Source organism: Electrona antarctica (genome assembly GCF_951216825.1).
Source record: "Electrona antarctica genome assembly, chromosome: 1".
NCBI classification, from domain to species: Eukaryota; Metazoa; Chordata; class Actinopteri; order Myctophiformes; family Myctophidae; genus Electrona; species Electrona antarctica.
Window position 1 is genome coordinate 63,345,077 of NC_136806.1, and position 17,898 is coordinate 63,362,974.

Below are 17,898 nucleotides of genomic sequence, written 5' to 3' on the forward strand. Positions count from 1 at the left end.
GGGAGTGTATGACTGCAGGGCAGTGGTGGAAAAAAGTACTCTTTTTTTAAAGTAGCACTACATCATTATGAAAATACTCTGTCACAAGTAAAAGGCCTGTGTTCAAAATCACTTGAGTAAAAATACAAAAGTATTGGCATAAATGTACTTAAAGGACAAAAACATAAAAGTAACAAAATGTTTGAAAATAGATGCTCTACAAGCACACAACACAACGCAATGTGACACATTTTGAGCTTGTAGATCGGTTATTTTCAAATAGCCTATGTATAAAATAGGGGTAAAAAGTAGGTTTTACAATATAATTGTGACTGCAGGTCCCATTTAATAGGAAAACAGTCAGTCAGTTATTTAGTTAGTGAGTCACAACAGGCATGACCATATGGTCATCACGTGACATCACGTGACATCATGTGACATCATCAGACATCATCAGGGATGGAGTTCAATATTAAGCCAATATTAATATATGGGAATGCCCATACAGTATATGGAGATCACTGATGTCATCTATAGAGGGTATGCACGTGACATCATCATCATACCCGGAAGTTATGCTGGAACGCCTACTGAGTGGCAAAAAACTACTTTTATGGCCTTGACAGCCCATACATCCACACAGAAAAGTCCTTTCTGATTGCATTAAACAACGTTAAACGACATTAAACTCATTCTGCCAAGTCACTTTGCTACTCGATTTGCCACTCGATTTCCCATTCACTTTATGCATGCGCATACCCTCTATACTGCCACCCGTAGATCTCCATATATGGAGCTGACCTGTTCTGACATTCCATATGTTGATCTGACCGCATCAAACCCTGTACACTCAAGACACGCTCCTTATAGACGCTCCTTATAGGCCCTATATGGCCAGTACAGAATTCATTCCATATGTTGATCTGACCCCCCATGCCAAAGTACCAGCGCTTGCCCAGCAGTCTACCGTCAACGAGGCGGATTGGAAGGGTGAGGTCGCTTCTTGCCCTTGCATCTTACTGGTGTACATTCCACAGTGACCTTGCCAAGCTCAACCCCAGCTGCTGTACACACATTACCCACCATCTTGACCATGTTGACCTCATCTCTTCTCTGCAAATCTCAAATTTAGACTTTATTTACAGCTATTTCGCTGTGCCATGCTCCCATGCACCCATTTCTTCCAATTGATTCCTTCAACAACCCCTCTCTGCTATACCTCACTTTAAGTTTGCAGCATTTCCAGATTCTATTAAATTCTATTCTATTCTGTGCACACAATAATCAACTCACTTCCACTATTATTTCCTCTGCTCTGTGTTGGCTGTACATTCTGTAAGTTCTAATACTGTATGTGTTCCTGGCCTGTACTGTCTCTGTTGTCGATGAATTGACTAACCCTGTAATTTACTGTCCCAATCTGCAAATTCAGGAATACAACATCATATTCCCTTGTAGTGCATAGTGTATACTGGTCATACAGACTTTGCATTCACTACAGCTGCCCTGTTGAATTAATTTAAAGTTGTATTGTATATGAAGTCACCCTCCACACCCTTCATGTGTGCTGTACCTTCCCTAACATAATCAAGCCCCCCGTATTATCTGTAGCTATTCTACTATACAGCTGTGAATGCATGTGAAGCCTGCCCTGACTGCCCTTCAGATATTACTAGATGGGTGCTACACCAGAAAGCTGTGTGACGTTCTAAACATCAACTATACTCAGTATACTATACAAAGCATTTGTAAAGGGCTAGCAAGATTGTGTGAGAATATAGCAAAATAGGTTGGCCATAGACTACTGTACCAGCCAGTTTATGTGTGCTTTGGGAACTGAGGTCATAATTGTGTGTCATGGTTATCAATTTTAAAGTATTTTATTGAATTTCCACAAATTACAAGGCATCACAGTACATATCAAGGCTTGGAATTACATACAAAAACAGGCTGCTTGTCATCATATAAATACATCAAAGTTACATACATGTCATCAAAACAAACCATTCAGAACAAACACTTAGTCGCCAGAGCGCGCGAGCAAATAGCTCCATGCTTTGGTGCCATGTGTGTCTATCCGCACGCACACTCTAACGTCATGGTTATCCACGTCTCTCTTTATGTATAGGCTGTCTCTTCATTCAACCAATCAGTGATCAGGCCTACATTCAGGGTCAGCTCCAGAGACGGAGACGCATACATGCATACTATAATACACATACATAGATGTGTAGCATCATGGACATAGTCTATCTCACGCAGCCTCTTTTATTGAGAGATAGTATAAACTAAAGGCAGCAGTAGCATAATCAGCAGCAGTGAGCATCCCCACCCAGAGGAAAATCTTGTTGCTCATTTAAAGCTGATATATTGCTCCCGAGACATAAGGGAGCGTCTCATTTGTGGTTCATACGTGGTTCATTTGATGATCACCAATGTCTCAATTATGTTGCCTAAAATGCCTTAGGCGACAACATTGAGATATCGATATTGTCTACTTTAATGCTCTTTAGTGTCTCGAATAAGTGTCCTTTGGAGCCATGAATAAGATGCATGTAGCCTTGTTTGAGATTACAGTGAGAGATAAATGAGAACTAGTTGAGATCTCATTTTATGATCACTTGAGTCTTGTTTATTGCTCAGGATGCATAAGGGTAGCTTTAAATGAGATTATAGTGAGAGATAAATGAGAGGTAGTTGAGATCTCTTATTAGCTATTTTATCGTCTCTTTACTGTCTCACATGAGTCTCATAATCGAGCCATTATTGAGCTATAATGGAGAAAGTAAATATGCAAATATTGTGATATAAAAAATAGCTACAATAATTTCCTTCAATAAAACATTTATTTTTCAGGGTAGGAAGAACATGTATTTTTTCAGGCCCTTAAAACAAGGCTCCATGGCCTGGGCAATGGATCAGTGGTCCAGGCACATTTTCTGGTAATCCAGGCTGGCAAGTGTCAGCCTACTGTCTCTCTAAAAAAACAAAAATCAAAACAAGGCTCCATGCGTCCTTTAGTCCTCCATAGTCCTTTAGGTGTTGCGGCACTTGTGCATGGCCTTATTGAGGCACCTTTTCTGGTAATCCAGTCTGGCAAGTGTGCTGTCAGCCTACTGGCTCTCTAAAAAACAAACAAACAAAAAAAAACAAGGCTCCATGCGTCCTTTAGTCCTCTAGTCCTTTAGGTTTTGCGAATGCTGCGGCACTTGTTGTGCATGGCCTTATTGATTTTCTCCATGGACCAGCTGCTGTCCCATCCCTCCAGGTTGGCACACCGTAAGACATAGTCTGCAAACAGAGAATATGAAATTAGCTATACAAGCACACAGTCAACATGTTTCCCCCACCAGTGAGGTCATTCATCCTTCAGTGTAAAAAAACAGAGTAATGTTACATGAAGTATTTGAAGGGAGCAGAGTGCCATTCCGAAGCACTGCTATTCAGACTACGGCGTGCGGTTAGGGTTAGTATTGAGCGCGTTGGAATGGCTGACTGTACAGACTCCAAGCATAGCATAGCCACAGACAAGGCCAACCTGGCTCAGAGAAAGAGACTGCCCCACCACTGCAACATCAGTGATTCAAATAGGCTTCATCCTGCATCCAGACTAATAGTCCTGTGACGAACAGTCAAAAAGTGCTTTAGTTTTCGAGATACCCCTACCGGGCTTAGGACCAAACACAACATAGTTTTTCCTCATCTCTAAGGCCTCCCATACATGAAATGGATTCTTGTATAAAAATATTTTACTGCAAAAGTGGTGAAATTGATATTTAAAGTTATACAACCCAAAGTAAAAATACAGCCTGTCCGTCTGGGGATTAAGGCATATAAACTCATGTAGATTCACAATGGAAGCTCTGAGAGGTTTACAACTTGGCATACCTGAAGCCAGGACATCCCTCTACATTCTAGAAAAAGAATAATGTCAATATGCGAATGTAAATATGAGATATAGACATTTGAACACATACCTACAATAGGCGGAAATGTAAATCTATGTAGAGTGTCTTCTTTACTTTGTAGTGACTCTGACATGGATTGTCATAGCAACACATATGAGGGCTTGTATGGAAGGTGTGGTTCTGCTGAATCGAGCAATACCAATTGTGTAACTGTAGCTTGAATACTCGTGGAGTTATGGCACTAAACGTATATGGTTTCCCAAATGGGAGGAAATAAAGCAGTCCTAATGAAATCTACAGTATCAAACAGATTAGTTTTATTTTGACTTCACTTATGCAAGGGTGGTGAAATTATAACAAATTCACTTGAGTAGAAGTCCCTAAAATATATGAAATGTCACAAATGAGAAATTGTGAAAGTATATATGTATGCAGCTTCAACAATAGTAGGCTACACTAACTATTATTTAGCACACCTGGATGAGGGAAACCAAGCTCAATGCTCAATGTTATCCTCATACCAGCAAGTCATTCATTCATGTAGAGTTGATATAATCATTTAACATGTTTGCTTAAGGTAAAGTTGTATTTAGCTTCACCGCATCTGCATTGTATTGCCTATGGCTTTCTTCATAAAAGGTAAATCATTGCAAATATTTTGGAATATGAAAAGGATATATATTTGGAATAATGGCAAATCAAGTAGCTATCTGACCTAGCTTTAAGTTCCATTTAGTGTAACATACTAACAGAGCATGTCCAGTAGCCATTGACAATAGTAGAACCCTGACACTGTAGACCTTAGGGCGAGAAAAGGGCGAGGTCACATCCACGCATCGGCCTGGGTGACAGCAGACTGCTGGGCGAGCGCTGGCGCTTTGGCATGGGGAGTCAGATCAACATATGGAATTAATTATGTACTGGCCATATATGGAGCGTGTCTTGAGTATACAGGGATTAATGAGGTCAGATCAACATACAATATGGAATGTCAGAACAGGTCAGCTCCATTTATGGAGATCTAAGGGTTTGAGGTTTGAGGTCAGATGTAGAGTTGCTGGCCAATATTGATGACATCAGGGATCTCCATATATGGGCATTCTTATATATGGCCTTAATATTGATGAGGGATCTCCATCCCTGATGATGTCACAAGGTGACTATAACTAACTGACTAACTGACTGACAGTGACAGGACATTTATGTTTTCATAGTAAATGTGATGTGTGGTCGCTATTACAACATGGTTAAAAAAACATCCAAATACAAATAGAAAAAGGAAAGTGACACGGTCAATAATGTCAAAACCTCCGCAGTAGAAGACCTTCAACACTGAATGTTGCTCAACAGAGAAATGATGCTGATGTTCATAAAACCCTGGCTCCATATACCAACACTAAGCTCTCGTAACCTGATCGTATGAAGATAAATATCATACAATATATAACCTCTGACTGGGAGTTATAATGACATACTGAAGACTGAGCTCTGAGGAAGATGTGATGATGGTCTAAATACAGGAAAAAATCACACCCGGGTGAACAGGGTGAACATAGCAACCATGCTCATTTTTTCTGCACAGACTAACAAAGCCAGTTGTAGGAGTGGTTTACACCACTCAAAAAACAGAGCTGTAGAGCTTCAGATATATTGATGAAGAAAATCATGGACCAGTGTCTTCAGTATGTCATCATAACGCTTAGTTTAGTGTCATCACTTTAATTTAATTAAATTAAAATAGGTGAACATTTGGTCTGCGGTTCTGATTATTTGTTTTGTCTGGCAGCTGCTTTATTTCCTTTAGAGGTTTAAGGTAGCTTTTATGATGTTTATATAATACAAGAGCAGCCGACGATACAACTTCATCAACCTTTCTCATTGTCTCTGTTACTATTATCAACCTTATTCAGTCTTCTTGATGAGACTGGTGCAGGCATACTCTCACTCTCAACATTTGCTGTTCTGACTGGTGTAGTTTGCTCAGCAACATGATACATGATAAGATATCTTTAATTTGAAGGAAAGTATATTTTCTGTATTTGGAGCCAGGGTTTTCATCATCATCATCATCATCTCTCTGTTGAGCACCATTTAGTATGTGTTGAAGGTCTTCTGCTTTGGGGTTTGTGACATTATGGATCTTGTTTCTTTACTTTTTCTAAATGTTTACCACAGATGATACAAATATTTGGATCCAATGTTTGTACATCACACTCCATTCTGGTAAAAAAAAGAAAGAAAAGAAAGACAAATACTTCAGGTTCAGAATTCATCAATCAACTATAGTTAGGTACTATGCACAGTAACCATGCTGTTACAAGTGATACTAATGAACCATTCTGGTGAGACAGAGTCTGGGCTTTTCTATTATGCTACTGGACAGGATCTGTTACACTAAATGGAGCTTAAAGCTAGGTCACTCCAGCTAGCTAAATAGCTACTAGACTTGACAAGGTTCTTCTGCTCTTTTCACATTCCAAAATATTTGCTGTGTCAGTTTATGAAGAAACCCATATAGGCAACACGATGCAGATAGAGCAGATGGAGACAAATACTGTAAAAAAATATTATGTAAAATTAACTCCTACAGAAATGAATGACTTTAATTGCATTGTTCCATAAGTCTTGTCTTATTAATACTGGTATAGCTTAAGAGGGACACAGGACATGGGGAAAATATGAGAATTGATTGTGTTTGTTTTGTATAAGGGATGTGAAAAGTTACTGTACATTGCTTTTCTAAATAAAGTAAACAATACAAAATGAAAATTGTGAAAATTGTGGAGGGCAGAGATCCAGGAATCCTGAGTTGGTGTTTGCTAGACTCTCGCAGTAACTAATGACTTGCTGTTATGAGGATAACATTGATCATTGAGCACCCTCATCCAGGTCTGTGCTATATAATAGTAGTTATATAATAGTAGTTATATTGTAGTCCTGCATTTCTCTGCAGTATTGTTGCAGCTGCAATATTCTTTTCACAATTTCTCAAGTTTGGGATTTCATACATTTTGGAACTTCCACCATTGATAAGTGAAGTCAAAATAAAACTAGAAAGGTGCAATTCTGGGAAATTGCAAGTGTGGTTGCACTGACGTGAGTCACAAAGCATATAGGGACCTGGGAACTGAATTCCGTCTTACCGTTTGTATTCTATGATGTCATGTGAAGCATGACAACAGTGACAACAGTGTGTGAAGCATATGACAAAAAGCTTCACTTTTCTGTTGTGCAAAAGTTAACACAAATCACACCTGTGTGAAGTGAGGGGGGCTAATATATTAAAGTCTAACTCATGTTGATTAGGTGATGTAATGGTGATGTGAAACAAACGGTGTAAACACATTAAATGCCATTAACAATAAAGAGACAATATGACGCAAATTATTGGCAATGGAAAAAACATTGAACAAAAAAACCCATTAAACCTCCCTCAAAAAGCACCTTGCTGGCAAAAAAATATCGGACAGAGAACAATAGTGTGTTGGTGTTGCCTAGAGCAACCACACTAACTAATACTGTCGATTTCATTAGGACTGTTTTATTCCCCCCATTTGGGACACAATGTACGTTTAGTGCCATAACTCCACGAGTATGCAAGCTACAATTACACAATTGGTATTGCTGGATACAGTAGAACCACACCATTCCTACAAGCCCTCATATGTGTTGCTATGATAATCCATGTCAGAGTCACTGCAAAGTAAAGAAGACACTATACAGATTTACATTTTCGCCTATTGTAGGTATGTGTTCAAATGACTATATCTCATATTTACATTCACATATTGACATTATTATTTTTCTAGAATGTAGAGGGATGTCCTGGCTTCCAATATACCACATTTTAAACCTCTCAGAGCTTCCATTGTGAATCTACATGAGTTTATATGCCTTAATCCCCAGACGGACAGGCTGTATTTTTAGTTTGAGGTGTATGACTTTAAATATCAATTTCACCACTTTTACAGTAAAATATTTTTATACAAGAATCCATTTCATGTATGGGAGGCCTTAGAGATGAGGAAAAACTATGTTGTGTTTGGTCCTAAGCCCGGTAGGGGTATGCCAATTTCTGGGGGCCATTGTCACAGTACTATAACTAAATTGAGAAAGGATGCAATCATGTCACCCTCCGGGGGTCCTGGGATGCAATACTGTACTCTATCGTTGTTGAAGTAGGACTCATACAATGTCCCTGGGACCCATCTAAAAGAGCACCCCTGGGTCCCGGGACCCATTACATTGAAAACCTATTTACATCACTGCGTCATGTTGAAGCTTGACTGCAAATCTTTACTACCACAAGCCAAGGTACAATAACAGACAGGCAAAAACGGGCTTGCAGATTGAAGGATGAATGGGGTTCTTCGGATGCCAAACAAATACATGTAGTATTACTTTACAAACAGCAAAGTGAAATGGTGAAAATAAAGTGACAGAGCAGACAAACGTTTCGGCCTCAGACCATCAATACTGAATGTAGGATGCCCATGTTTGCTAAGCATATCTAGGAAACCAATCGTAGCTATGCTTGAAGGTGTCGGTGTCAGCCCATAATATTACCACTCTTTGAGCCCAAGAGGCTACAGGAAATTAACACAACCCATAATGAAAGACACTCTTGAAGAATAGAGGATCTTGGTAAGTCATCTACACCAGTGATTCCTAAAGTGGGGTCCAGGGACCCCCAGGGGTCCTTGAGGGAGTTCCAGGGGGTCCCCAGCTAAATGATAGCCACCTGAACCAACTGGGGTCTGTAACTCTGTGTACAAATGGAACCAAATGGACCTAACCCTGTATGAAGAAAACTTACTCTGAATTGCTGTCACTTTCTTGGGGTCCAACTTCCGTTTCCCCTCTGGGATAACTCCATTTTTCCCAAAGACCACTGCGTCTTTACACTCCTCTACTGTGAAGAGGGCATCGAACAACGAGTGGAACAGTCGGGTGGTTTTTTTCCCAGCATTCTGGTGCCACGCTGCCAGTTCCACTGACGAAACAAGGACTCCACAACCTGCGAATAGAGATTCAGCAATTAATACATTTCACAAACTGCATTTTAAAACTGAAACAGTTTTGTACTTGTAATGCAGCTACATTGACCGTTGCAGAGACAACTATGAGACCTTAACTTTACTTCCAAGCTGTGTGGCAACGGTTAACTTACTGTAGTGTGAAATGTATGGTATAAACGTATACATGGGTGGGATCACAGTGAAGCATATGTAGTGTTAAACGTGAAACAAATGAATGCATACCAAGACATTTGTGAAACTATGCTTTTTACTCTAGAATCGTACCATCAACATTCATAATCATTGCATACATACCAGGATAGAGCTCTCGCATCCCAACAGCTGAAGTAATGTCCTTGGGTCGGCCTGTCTGGACAATGTCCACCAGTGCCTGCAGGGCTTGCAGGCTTTCTGGGACTAGAATGAGGGGGGGAAATAAATAAATAAATATATATATATATATATATACACACACAAACACCAACATATTTAAAAGGTTGAGTACTTGACAAATAAGTGTTAAATACGGCTATAGAACATTTGTTCAGTAGCAGGGTGGATGACAGAACTCGCAGGATTAAAGTAGTTTCAAGTGAGACAAATAATTTAGCTGACATGATTTCAATTTGCAACACTATCAAATTGAAGTTACATTACAAAAGACCGCCAATTAATCATCTTACCGATACTGGAGATAGCATCAGTCATACGCTTGTTCAGTGCCTGCAGCTTCTCGACCTCAGCCCGGCAGGACTGGCAAGGCTGCCACGCACCTTCACTCTCACTTAGCTGATGGTCTAGAAAGGAAGCACAACTGCAGTCACAAAAAAGTACGAAACAAAAAGGACATATACTGGACATATACTGTATGCATGCTGACACTTGGCTGAGGATACACACCTTCTATGGCAGCTTCTACATGGGCCTCAGACTGATTCTGGCGGGGCAGCGTCTGCAGGAACGACTCATAAGGAGTGGGTTGAGTAGACTGCTGCGGACAGCTCAACTCGGTGTAAGTTGGTGCCCATTCTTCCTGCAGAGACTACAAAGACATTCCTTATTGTTTAGTCTGTCAAAGATCTTCAACAAGGCTATGGCATCTACAATACATTGTGATTGTAACAATGTCACAATTAAATGAAAAAAAATCCAATTAAAGCATGTTACCTGGTCATGAACAGCTGTCCAGGCCTGGCTAGAGACTGGTTGGTCGTGGTACTGTAGCCCATGTTGAACAGAAGGCTGCAGATCGAGAGACCAAAAGACATTCCTTATTTTTTAGTCTGTCAAAAGAACTTCAACAAGGCTTCACAATGCATTGTGATGCAATGCTTTGTGAGCTTATGCATAGATATGCATTAAGTCACAAATAAATAGGAAATCCAATTAAAGCATTTTACCTGGTCATGAATACCAGTCCAGGCTTGCATGCTAGAGACCGGTTGGTGGTAGTACTGTGGCCCATGTTGAACAGATGTAGGCTGCAGATCGACCAAAAGACATTGCTTATTTTTTAGGCACATCTACTAGCTCACAATGCACCGTGATGCACTGCGTTGTGAGCTTGAACATATACCAATCAGGGGTAATCAGTAATGTCACAATGAAATGAATAAGAAATGCAATAAAAACAGCATTTTTACCTGGCCATGAATACCATCCCATGCCTTGCTAGAGCCCGGATGCTGGTGGTACTGTGGCCCAGGTGAAACAGAAAGCAGCAGAGAGATCAAAATATATATTTTTGAGTGGTGCAACCACTCCAAGGAACAGCTTTGTCCCCATGTGACTATATGACTGTCCCGATGTTTAGAGTATCACTAGGGGGTGCTGTTGCACCACTCTCTTCAGACTAGTCTGATTTTTTTTTTTGTCTGTCAAATGTTCAAAAAGGCACGTGTGCATCTACTATTTCACAATGCATCGCGAGTTTGAAGATCAAGCGGAAGTAATCAGTAATGTACCAAAGTCATATTGAAATAAATATGCAGTTCAAAAATATTTTACCTGGTCAGGGACAGGTGTGCTAGACTGGCTGGCGACCTGGTGGGGTGGCCCAGCTTGTGTAGCAGGACGCTGCAGATTGAGAGAAAGACATTCTTTTTTTGTCTGTCAAAAGAACTTCTAAATGGAACATCTACTAGCTCACAATGCGTCATGAACTTGAAGATAATCCAATCAGAAGTAATCAGTAGTGTACCAAAGTCACAATGAAAAAGAAAAATGTAATGCAATTAAAAAAAGCATTTTACGACTGGCACGGTGGCACAGTCGTAGTGCTGTCGCCTCACAGCTAGAAGGTCCTGGGTTCGATTCCCGCTGGGGACGCTGTGGGCGTGTTCTCTCCTCTGCGTCATCAGTACCCATAACCGAGGCGGGGTTGGCAAAAGGGCCTTTCTGTGTGGAGTTTGCTCTCCCCGTGTACCTTAGGGTAGGAGGTACCCTCACAAAACAGTAATCCTGGTCTCTAAAACTGCCTCCCCCTGGTCAGCCTGATGAGGGGAAAGGAGCTGTTGGAATAACATGTTCTTTCCACAGGCTAGGACCAACCGGGGAAACTCCCCCCATCAGGTGAAAAGCAGCGGCTTGGACTCCTCATGCATTGAAGGAAGCATGGGGCCAGTCCGTTGCTCTTCCCAGGTTGGCAGTGGGAGTGTAGAGCCCAAGATTACATTAGATAATTAACACTGGGTGAAAACTGTGGGATTACCAAAAACGCATTTTACCTGGTCATTATTAGGTGTGCTAGCCTGGCTGGAGACCTGGTGGTGGTGGTGGTCCCGGGGTGGCCCAGCTGGTGTAGCAGGACGCTGCAGATTGAGAGACCAAACATTTTTTTGTCTGTCAAAAGAACTTCTAAAAGGAACATCTACTAGCTGACAATGCGTCATGAGCTTGAAGATAGATCAATCAGAAGTAATCAGTAGTGTACCAAAGTCAAATTGAATAAATATGTAATGCATTTTTTTAAAGCATTTTACCTGGTCATTATTAGGTGTGCTAGCCTGGCTGGAGACCTTGTGGTGGTGGGGTAGCCCAGCTGGTGTAACAGGACACTGCAAATTGAGAGACCACAAAGACATTCCCATTTTGTGTCTGTCAAAAGAACTTCAAAAAGGCTGCAGATCGCTCATAAATGCGTCGTGACCTTACACATACAGAAACTTGTTGCATTTATAGATATACATGTAATGCAATTAAACAAAAAAAAATTACCTGGTCATTATTAGGTGTGCTAGCCTGGCTGGAGACCTGGTGGTGGTGCTGGGGTGGCCCAGCTTGTGTAGCAGGACGCTGCAGATTGAGAGACCACAAAGACATTCTTTTTTTTTTTGTCAAAAGAACTTCTAAAAGGAACATCTACTAGCTCACAAAGCGCTGTGAGCTTGAAGATAGACCAATCAGAAGTAATCAGTAGTGTACCAAAGTCACAATTTAAAAGAAAAATATAATGAAATTAAAAAAGCATTTTACGACTGGCACGGTGGCACAGTCGGTAGTGCTGTCGCCTCACAGCTAGAAGGTCCTGGGTTTGAGTCCCGCTGGGGACGCTGTGGGCGTGTTCTCTCCTCCGCGTCATCAGTACCCATAACCGCGGCGGGGTTGGCAAAAGGGCCTTTCTGTGTGGAGTTTGCTCTCCCCGTGTACCCTAGGGTAGGAGGTACCCTCACAAAACACATGAAGTAATCCTGGTCTCTAAAACTGCCTCCCCCTGGTCAGCCTGATGAGGGGAAAGGAGCTGTTGGAATAACATGTTCTTTCCACAGGCTAGGACCAACCGGGGAAACCCCCCCTGTCAGGTGAAAAGCAGCAGCTTGGACTCCTCATGCATTGAAGGAAGCATGGGGCCAGTCTGTTGCTCTCCACAGGTTGGCAGCGGGAGTGTAGAGCCCAAGATTACATTAGATAATTAACACTGGGTGAAAACAAATTGGTTAAAAACTGTGGGATTAAAAAAATATATATGCATTTTACCTGGTCATTATTAGGTGTGCTAGCCTGGCTGGAGACATGGTGGTGGTGGTGGTCCCGGGGTGGCCCAGCTGGTGTAGCAGGACGCTGCAGATTGAGAGACCAAACATTTTTTTGTCTGTCAAAAGAAATTCTAAAAGGAACATCTACTCGCTCACAAAGCGCTGTGAGCTTGAAGATAGATCAATCAGAAGTAATCAGTAGTGTACCAAAGTCACATTGAATAAATATGCAATGCATTTTTTAAAGCATTTTACCTGGTCATTATTAGGTGTGCTAGTCTGGCTGGAGACCTTGTGGTGGTGGGGTAGCCCAGCTGGTGTAACAGGACACTGCAAATTGAGAGACCACAAAGACATTCCCATTTTTTGTCTGTCAAAAGAACTTCAAAAAGAAGGCTGCAGATCGCTCATAAATGCGTCGTGACCTTACACATACAGAGACTTGTTGCATTTATAGATATAAATGTAATGCAATTAAACAAAAAAAAGTTACCTGGTCATTATTAGGTGTGCTAGCCTGGCTGGAGACCTGGTGGTGGTGCTGGGGTGGCCCAGCTTGTGTAGCAGGACGCTGCAGATTGAGAGACCACAAATACATTATTTTTTTGTATGTCAAAAGAACTTCTAAAAGGAACATCTACTAGCTCACAAAGCGCTGTGAGCTTGAAGATAGACCAATCAGAAGTAATCAGTAGTGTACCAAAGTCACAATTTAAAAGAAAAATGTAATGCAATTAAAAAAGCATTTTACGACACAGCTAGAAGGTCCTGGGTTTGATTCCCGCTGGGGACGCTTTGGGCGTGTTCTCTCCTCCACGTCATCAGTACCCATAACCGAGGCAGGGTTGGCAAAAGGGCCTGCTCTAGCAGTGATTCTCAATCCGTTTAATTTCAAGGACCCCCTGTTTGACATGCATTAGTCTACAGACTCCCATTTAATGGCATTTCTCTGGGCGGCCCAAATTATATTGTAAAATCAATGTTATTTTAACTCTGAGAGTGTACAAATGGAACCAAATGGACCCGTTGGTTCCATTTGTATGCTCTCTGAGTTACAGACCCATAAGGGTCCATTTGGTTCCAAACTATCATTTAGCCTGGGACCCCCTCAGGTACCCCCTGGGGTTCTCCCTAAGGTAACCACTGCCCTAGGGTAGGAGGTACCCTCACAAAACACATGCAGTAATCCTGGTCTCTAAAACTGCATCCCCCTGGTCAGCCTGATGAGGGGAAAGGAGCAGTTGGAACAACATGTTCTTTCCACAGGCTAGGACCAACCAGGGAAACTCACCCGTCAGGTGAAAAGCAGCGGCTTGGACTCCTCATGCATTGAAGGAAGCATGGGGCCAGTCCGTTGCTCTCCCCAGGTTGGCAGCGGGAGTGTAGAGCCCAAGATTACATTAGATAATGTATTGACCTGAGATCAGATTCTAAAAAAAGCTATGTTTCTATGTCAGTCGTTCAAAAATAGCAGACCTAGAAGCTCGTATGAGCTTGTAGATCTGCTATTTTTCAATAGCTAAAGCATAACATAATGCTAACACCAAAAGGTGTTCCCGGCCAAAATGGGGTTAACACTGGGTGAAAAAAATGGGTTAAAAACTGGGATTAAAAAAAATAAAAAACGCATTTTACCTGGTCATTGTTAGGTGTGCTAGCCTGGCTGGAGACCTGGTGGTGGTGGTGGTGGTGGTGTGGCCCAGCTGGTGTAGCAGGACGCTGCAGATTGAGAGACCACAAAGACATTACTTTTTTTTGGTACAGACAAGCTCTTCTACATTCTTCTGCAGTACTTCTTTACTCCAATTCCAAATAAAACAGCATCTTACCTTCTCAGCAACAGGTGGGCTGGTGTTTAGGTGATCACGTGTCCCAGGTGGAACAGAAGGCTGCAGATCGAAAGATCACACAAAGATATTCATCAATTGTTTGTCACAATGCCTTGTGATGCAATGTGTTGTGCACTTTCAATTCAACAAGTGAAAATACAAGTGCAAATAAAATAACCTTAGCTGGAGCAGCCTGAGATAGTGGACTACTGTAATACAGATCCGCACTGGCAGATTGTCTGTTGTCCTTTTTTGTTATCTTTTTCGGGGGGACATTTGGGCATACAGACAATACTGTGGCTCTGTAGAATTTATTGTCCTTCCATTTGGCAAGGACCTGGTCATTGGTCTGTAATTCTGTGAATGACGAAAGTCTCTTGTCGGTTTGTAGATCGGAGGACTGGTAAATCCGTGCTGTCTCACCATCCTCCACAAACTGGACAAATACATTATAACCTGAAAGAGCAAAACAATATTTGTGGTGTGAACCGTGTGATATTCATAATCTTTCCATTTAAACACATGCAGAGACAAGACTACCCCGATTATTGAACAGAAATAGAAGTTACAACATACATGGCCTTCTTAAAAAAAATGGCATTGCAATCAATGTCAGATGGACAGACATTGATTGCAATGACATCAGATTAATCTAAAATAACAATTCATTGTGGACAGACAATATGCATAAAATAACGAGTGAGGAATGTGCACTAGGGGAATGACATTTCCACCAGATACCCCTGAATTAGTATAGCAATGACTAGGCTACTATCCGAAAATACAGCTATTCAACACTTTTTCCACTTGCACCAGACAAGCTTACCGTCATCTTGGCAGTTGAGCTCTTCAATGCCTGCAGGCTCGTAGTCCTTCATTTTTGTGGGAACAGTGCGAGGTCTCTTAGGCATTACCTTTTTCAAGTTTAATGGCATACTGTGGAAGAGTGAAAATATTGAAATACAAATGTAGGGGGCACATCTGAATACAAATTACATTCTTACATTGTTCATTCTTACATACTAGTCTACACTCTCATGCTTAGTTGATATTTTAAATTCCTTGTTATTCATGTCCTCACTCACTGTATTGCATTACTGCTATTATTTTAATGTTTTATGCCTTGCTTTTCTCCATTGCTCTGTAAAGCACTTTGAGCTGCATTTCAGGTCATGAAAGGTGCTATACAAAGAGTTTTATTATCATTACATACATTTCATATCACACACACACACACCACAATTGCCAAGGAGAAACAATACGAAAAATAAACTCAAGACCCTCTGGCTATGCCTGCAACATCCAAGGAGATGTGTATGACTTCATGCAGAAGTAGTTGCACTGGTTAGCCTGACTAATCCTTGTATTTTCAACACAAGATACTGGTATGCTAATGTTAGCTAACAGGTTATCAAGGCTTTTAACGTTAGCTTATAGCATATCGTCTTTCCTAAAAGTATGCGTTTATTTCTTATTCTGTATTAAACATAGAAGCCGTGCATGGCCTGTTTATAGAGCCAGCAGCAAACGTACGTTAGCAGCAATCTGTTAATGTGCCACGTTAGCATGGACGCTAGCACATGGTGTCTCCCTTTAGTTGACGTCCTAATACAGCAGTCTCTTCACTTACAATATATGTTCTGCCATGGTATATGCATTACTAGGAACGTAACAAACTGTATGTGTTTATTTTTTGTCGCAACATACCTTTGGCTTTTACCACGGCCTTTATTGCCTTTCTTCTTTCCCTTCTGTATGTTCTCCATGTTAAGCCGGTGTCCGCTGTTGATGCTACTGGGAAAGGAGGGAGTGTCTCTGACGTGGATTTGTATATTTCGCGCGTTGCTGGAGCTTCTTGTTTGGTGTCCAATCACGTTCGAAATACTGTGCTATAGGCGGGACATTGCCAAGCCAGGACAAATGAGGTCGTTTTTCCGGTCCATGACGTTATGCTGTTATCCAATGACTTTCGACTGCTTAATATATATATATAAAACTATATAACTTATATACAGTGGCTTACTGTTCGTACTGTAATGTAATATAGATTTATCTTTATTATTGTGGTGTTATTATTAAGTTTGTACAGTTTGTTACTCTGCTGTACATGTGTTCATATATATATATATATATATATATATATATATTAATGAACACATGTACAGCAGAATAACAAACTGTACAAACGTAATAATAATAATAATAATAATAATAATAATAATAATAATAATAATAATAATAATAATAATACATCTATATTACATTACAGTACGAACAGTAAGCCACTGTATATAAGTTAGGGTTATGATCTGGATCATCCATGGAGTGAGAAGTTTAAATAGCCTATACCTAATACTATGTGGTTATTGATTTTCCGAGTTCAGACAGCACAGAGGGCTCTGACTGAACTGGGCCTCGTGCCCAGGTGGGGGTCCGCGGGGGTCCGCGGGGTATGCACACACACGCGCGCACGCCGCACACAAACGCGTGTGTATAGAGGGAGGGCGGGGGGTCTCAAGGTTCGGGGACCCCAGGGACCCCCCAGGGACCCCCACATGGTAACTGTTTCATTTCTCTACCATTTTGGACGGGGGTGGGTTCGTTGGAATCGTGTCGCCCCCCTGGGTGCGTTTTTGGGGGTCTCAAGGTTCGGGGACCCCTAGGGACCCCCAGGGACCCCCCCAGGGACCCCCACATGGTAACTCTTTCATTTCTCAACTGTTTTGAACGTTGTAAACGCCTCCTATCGGTCCCTTGCCCTCGAAACACGTCTGGAAAAAAGTGAGCCACTGTATATAAGTTAGGGTTATGATCTGGATCATCCATGGAGTGAGAAGTTTAAATAGCCTATACCTAATACTATGTGGTTATTGATTTTCCGAGTTCAGACAGCACAGAGGGCTCTGACTGAACTGGGCCTCGTGCCCAGGTGGGGGTCCGCGGGGGTCCGCGGGGTATGCACACACACGCACGCGCGCACGCCGCACACAAACGCGTGTGTATAGAGGGAGGGCGGGGGGTCTCAAGGTTCGGGGACCCCAGGGACCCCCCAGGGACCCCCACATGGTAACTGTTTCATTTCTCTACCATTTTGGACGGGGGTGGGTTCGTTGGAATCGTGTCGCCCCCCTGGGTGCGTTTTTGGGGGTCTCAAGGTTCGGGGACCCCTAGGGACCCCCAGGGACCCCCC

The 17,898-nt window shown here is 41.8% G+C and overlaps 2 protein-coding genes across 2 annotated transcripts; both read right to left on the bottom strand.

Moving 5' to 3' along the window:
• Positions 1-2,891: 2,891 nt before the first annotated feature.
• On the bottom strand, positions 2,892-12,478 carry LOC306924726 (uncharacterized protein). Its single transcript, XM_079503355.1, has 14 exons — positions 12,420-12,478; positions 12,122-12,199; positions 11,887-11,961; positions 11,632-11,715; positions 11,197-11,397; positions 10,913-10,981; positions 10,549-10,599; positions 10,306-10,386; positions 10,073-10,147; positions 9,806-9,947; positions 9,589-9,702; positions 9,221-9,322; positions 8,704-8,904; positions 2,892-3,270 (listed from the first exon to the last, which is right to left on the bottom strand). Exons 5-14 carry the CDS (start codon positions 11,260-11,262, stop codon positions 3,164-3,166), a joined length of 1,008 nt encoding a protein of 335 aa, XP_079359481.1. The 5' UTR covers positions 11,263-11,397; positions 11,632-11,715; positions 11,887-11,961; positions 12,122-12,199; positions 12,420-12,478; the 3' UTR covers positions 2,892-3,163.
• LOC306920800 (uncharacterized protein) lies at positions 12,324-16,474 on the bottom strand (the record flags this gene model as incomplete). The annotated part of the gene is made up of 8 exons (XM_079497706.1): positions 12,324-12,964; positions 13,135-13,209; positions 13,373-13,450; positions 14,515-14,598; positions 14,709-14,768; positions 14,887-15,164; positions 15,535-15,644; positions 16,416-16,474. 8 exons carry the CDS (start codon positions 16,472-16,474, stop codon positions 12,803-12,805), a joined length of 906 nt encoding a protein of 301 aa, XP_079353832.1. The 3' UTR covers positions 12,324-12,802.
• Between the last annotated feature and the right edge of the window lie 1,424 nt (positions 16,475-17,898).